General features: G+C 33.8%; 1 protein-coding gene across 1 annotated transcript; it reads right to left on the reverse strand.

Moving 5' to 3' along the window:
- Nucleotides 1-3,530: 3,530 nt before the first annotated feature.
- LOC112518894 (2-pyrone synthase-like) lies at nucleotides 3,531-5,282 on the reverse strand. Its single transcript, XM_025126676.1, has 2 exons — nucleotides 5,105-5,282; nucleotides 3,531-4,546 (listed from the first exon to the last, which is right to left on the reverse strand). The coding sequence occupies exons 1-2, from the start codon at nucleotides 5,280-5,282 to the stop codon at nucleotides 3,531-3,533; spliced, it is 1,194 nt and encodes a 397-aa protein (XP_024982444.1).
- Nucleotides 5,283-5,887: the final 605 nt, after the last annotated feature.

The following is a 5,887-nucleotide window of genomic DNA, read 5'->3' on the forward strand; positions in this document are numbered from 1 at the left end:
ATATATATATATATATATATATATATATGTTCGATTCACGTGAGACAAGGTTGTTTTTGTGAAACACGTGAGACAAGGTTGTTTTTGTGAAGCACGCGAGACAATATTTTTACACTTGAAACATCACAACAAAATGTTATGTAAGTAAAAAAAAGTCGAATCTTCATAGAAAAACACTGTGAAAGTTACTTTCACAATATTTTGCTGTGAAGTTTCAAGTGTAAAAATGTTGTCTCATGTGTCTTACGAAAACATCATTGTCTCACATGATCCCGAATCTCTCTCTCTCTCTCTCTCTCTCTCTATATATATATATATATATGTGTGTGTGTGTGTATATGTATAATTTATTTATTTAACTTTTAATATATATTTTTTTGCAAAAAGAGGGTTAGCCAAAAGTCCTATGTTAGGAGAGTAGGCCAAATAAGTTAAGCACCTTGAGTGTAAAGAATCTATCAAGATAGTCAATCCCATAAATTGCCACAAGGACATCTCAATTTTCTTTTATATATCCACCATTTTTTGGCAATTTTTTATCTACCTATCAATGTGAGATAGACGAATTCAATCACATTCAAGATTAAAGAAGACTCAATTCTTAGGATGTCATATTGATGGTTGTGGTTTTTACTTTTAGATATAGAAGGAATAAAGTTTATAGATATAATTAATCTTTAATATGAATTAACTTTTATTGCAAAAAGAGAGTTGGTCAAAATGAACCGACCTCATGTGTTAGAGGGTCAGCCAAAAAGACCTATCAATAGGTGTTTAGAGAATCAACCAAGAGGAGCCAACCCCTGTCACAAAGACATTTCTACCTCATTTTACATATCCATCATTTTTGTCAATCTTTCAACTCTCAATCAATGTGAGGTATACAAAACTTAATCACCATCCAAGATTGAAGAAATATTCAATTCTTAGGGTGCCGCATCAACGGTTGCGGTTCTTAATTTCAAAAACATATAAAAACTATCTCTTCAATTAATTTTAGTATAGATTAACTTTTTCAAAGAGGGTAGGCCAAAATGAACCAACCCTATATGTTCGGAGGCTCAGTCAAAATAATCCAACCACATAAATTTAGACAATCAGACAAGAGTACCCAATCTCATGACTTGCCACAAAGGCATCTCAACCTCTTGTTATATGCCCTCCATCCATCGTTAATATTTCATCTCTCTATCAATGTGGGTTAAACAAAATTCAATCACAATTCAAAAATGACGAATACTCAATTCTTAGGGTGCCACATTAATACTTATATATATATATATATATAGGGGCCCATTCAAGGGAGAACTGATTAGTTTGTGGTAACTGTGAGATCTAATCTCAACCACAAATCAACGGATAAATTAAAAAATTAATAATTATGGTAGTTTGAGTTAAAATTATAATTAAAGGGCATTTTAGATATTTTTAAAAAACTCCTCCCTTCTCTCTCCTCTCTCCTCTCTCATCTCTCCGATCTCCAGTCTCCGGTGAACATTAATCCGGCAGGTACCAAGTAATCACAAAAATACACAATGTGATACCTATTGTGATATATTGTGATACCAACTCAAACCTTAAAAATAAAGATACACAATGTGATATATACCCATTGTAATACACAATGTGATAACCATTGTGATATATTGTGATACCGATTTCACCGGAGGCCGGAGATTGGAGGTCGGAGAGATGAGAGAGGAGAGAGGAGTTTTTTTAAAATACCTAATATGCCCTCTAATTATAATTTCAACTCAAACTATCATAATTATTAATTTCCTAATTTATCCGTTGATTTGTAGTTGAGATTGGATATAACAGTTACCACAAACTATTCAGTTCTCATTTGATTAGGCCCCTATATATATATGTATGTATGTATGTATGTATGTATGTATGTATGTATGTATGTATGTATGTATGTATGTATGTATGTATGTATGTATGTGTGTGTGTGTGTGTGTGTGTGTGTCTGTGTGTGTGTGTGTGTGTGAAGAAGATTATTATGAAGGATATTGATACTATTAGGGGTGCTCAAAAACTCGACCAACCCGATTAACCCAACCCAACCCAACTCGAAATAACTCAACCCGATGTCTAATCGGGGAGTAAAATTGTCAAACTGCAGGTATTGGGTTGATATTGGGTTACTACTATTTGAATCCACCCCAACCCGATATCCTTTTATTTCTTGGATTTAATATGATTGTTGAATTTCTATTAATATATACATTAGACAATTACACTATCATATATGCTCTTCATATACACATATCTTCAATCTATACACATATCTATATAACTCATTCGTATATATGTTCAGTGACTTGTGAACATATATATGTAAATTGAGAAAATTAAATGAATGTGATATACGTAAGAAGTATGTATAAGTTGTATCAAATGGTTGATGATGAAAAAAAAATTATGAGTAGAGAAATAACATATTCAAGGTTAGAAGAATATATTAATGTACCAAAGTCAATCCGATCAATCCGAACGGGTTGGGTTGAGTTGCACTTTGGTTTGGGTTGAGTTAGGTTGAGATTTTTCAAACCGCAAGCATTGGGTTGGGTTGTTCAAATGTCTTCAACCCGATCAACCCAACTCGTGAACACCCTTAGATACTATTGCTTGAGTTTTATAAAAAATAACCATTACCCCAAAAATTGAAAGATAAACATGACTTATATAGCCAAATGAACCTTAATCTAACCATAATACAAAAAAATTAAAATACTTAATTTTAACGATACCACCACATATTTTCTAGCTTTTTTTTTGTATTGATATATTATTTTTTATTAAGATAATTTTTTTTGCAAATAAAAGGTCGGCCAAAATGAACCCAGAGCATCCAATTTCATGAGTTAAAACAAAGACACTTAAAACTCCTCTCATATACATACCATCAATTATCAATCTTTCATCTCTTTATCAATATCACATACACAAAACTCAGAATGCAAAAAATATAATACTCAATCATTCTTATGGTGTCATATCATTTCTTATACATCTTACTTCTATATATATATATAGAGAGAGAGAGAGGGGGGTTGGTTATTATATAATCTTTGACATTTGTGCAACCAATACAACCCAATCTCAACCGTCCATTTGATTTGATTAATATGTGATTTAATAAAAGTTTTGATTGTTTGCTAATATAAAGTATTGATCATAATTAATGAACCATATTCATCTTTCATAAATATTCAAATCATAATAAATGAACTCTCATCATTTCCATAAATATCTCAATTTATTGGGTTGTATTGGTTATACAAATGCGATGGGTTGTATTTGAAACAAACTATATATATATATATATATATATATATATATATTTTAGGGTTACTACAATCAACATACAAAGAAACACACATTGATATATATATATATATATATATATATATATATATATACACATACACATATATCACTTATTATACACACATTGATATATATATATATATATATATATATCACTTATTATACCAAAAGGGTTTATTCTGCTCTAACGATGATCAGTTTTTTAAAGCAACCGGAGTAGCAGAAGAGAGGCTACGAAGAACCACCGTCTCAACCGTCAAACCAGGCCCAAATCCAAACAAAACACCCCAATCTAAACCCTCACCGGTGGTGCTTTTTCCTTCTTCCATGGATTTCTTCCTTATTTCGTCAAGGATGAASAAGACACAAGCACTGGTCATGTTCCCATACTCACTAAGTACGTGCCTACTCGCCCTCAATTTCTCCTTCTTAAGCTTAAGTTTTAGCTCCAACAGGTCTAATATGGCTCGACCACCTGGATGAACCACCAAGAACAGCGAGTTCCAGTCACTTATCCCCATTGGAGACACAGCATGCCTCAATACATCCTCTATGTTCTCCGATATCATKTTGGGTACATCCTTTTGCAAATGAAACGTGAGCCCTTCCTCCCTCAAGTGCAGCTTCAWKGCCATCTCAGTGTTCTCTAAGGTRSTYTGAGTTGTGGACACAATCTCGAACAATGGATGCTCGATGGGGAACTCAGGGTCTGAACCTACGATGATGGCAGCAGCTCCATCACCGAAAAGAGATTGGCCGACAAGTGAGTCAAGGTGGTTCGGATTCGGTCCACGGAACATGATTGCACTGCTTTCTGAGCAAACAACAAGGACACGTGAACCCTTATTGTTTTCAGCAAGGTCTTTGGCGAGACGAAGGACCATGGCTCCGCCAGAGCAGCCTTGCTGGTACATCATGAGGCGTTTGACCATGGGGGAGAGACCAAGAAGCTTCACAAGCTGATGGTCGGCACCGGGCATGTCGATTCCGGAGGTGGTGCAGAAAATGAGGTGGGTGATGTTGGATGTTGGGAGTCCCCATTCGTCGATGGCCTTGATGGCAGCTTCYTTGCCAAGCTTTGGAATGGCGGTGACTAACAGATCTTGGCGAACATTCAAAGATGGAGCCTTGAATTCACATAGATTTGGGTTCTCTTTAAGAAATTCTTCTGTGAGAAACATGTATCGTTTCTTTATTTGAGTTTTCTCACCTGCAAATGTTTCATATATATATATATATATATATATATATATATATATATATACATATATATACATATATATACATATACATATATATATATGGGGTTGAGATCCGATGAGAATACGAGTTATGGTGAGAACATGAGAACAAAACCTATATATAAATATACATTCATCTACGTTCAACTACCTTTATTTACTTATTTTTATCACAATGACGAAAACTATAACAAATTCATGAATGTGAAGATGATTAAGTGTATGTAAAAGTTCGTGGCAATGGTTGAAAGTGAATATAAAAGTAGATGAAGATAGTTGAAAGTTAATGAAACATAGTTGAAAGTCGATGAAGTTACACACACACATACGTACATACATGCATACTAGGGTATGATTAGGAGTGTGCAATATCGTTCTTGACTTTGCTTGAATCAGGTTCTCGGGTAGAGAAATGAACGTTTGTTCCCTACTTGCTACCCGTCAAGACGGCTAACCATGGGATGGGTACATGTAGATCAAATGTTCATATTAAAGAATGAAAAAGCATAAACAAACGTAATACATACAAATGCGTTCAAATTTAGCTTTAAGATCAACCATATGCTCGTTGTTGGTAACGCGAAAATAGTAGTCGGGATAATTGGCCTGATAGAAACAATTGGAAGGAGTTGCGGTGCCTATGGCAAGGATGGTGGCATGACCTGAAGGTTTCTCAACACCAACACCCAACTCAAATGATGCCATCTTAGGCTATATATGTGTGTGTATATATATATATATATATATATATATATATGTATGTGTGTGTATGTAAAATACTATAAAGTGAACTTTGATATGAATATATGCAACATATCAGACCTATTTATATCCCAAGAATAGAAGCATATTGTGAGAATTAATTGTACCATATGTCATTATTGTGACCATTAATTGTATGTGTTATTACTGTGACATTAATCGTACGATAGCATGATGTTTGAATTACGTTTGAGCTAATCATAGTAGTGATGTCTGATTTGTTTAAGTTTGGTTTCAAAAGTCAAAAGTATTAGGAGGTTTCAGATTCAAATCTAAGGAAGAATAAAAATCCCTTTGTGGCCGATAAGGTTCAAATGCGGTGACTTCGGGCTATCTACAAAGCAGGTGGTCGTCCTGAGATTAGTCGGCTCGCATAGCGGGTTGGATATCCAGGTTAATAAAAAAAAATCATGTTTGAGCTGATAATCTAGATGAAAAACGTAACTGATTAAAAAGACGTCTTGAAAATTTAGTCAATTACAAAATTTTATAATATAATTAAATTAAATCCATAATAATATAACATGTTAATTAATATAAACAAGATA

Source organism: Cynara cardunculus, assembly GCF_001531365.2.
Source record: "Cynara cardunculus var. scolymus isolate 2C chromosome LG 10, CcrdV1, whole genome shotgun sequence".
NCBI classification, from domain to species: domain Eukaryota; kingdom Viridiplantae; phylum Streptophyta; class Magnoliopsida; order Asterales; family Asteraceae; genus Cynara; species Cynara cardunculus.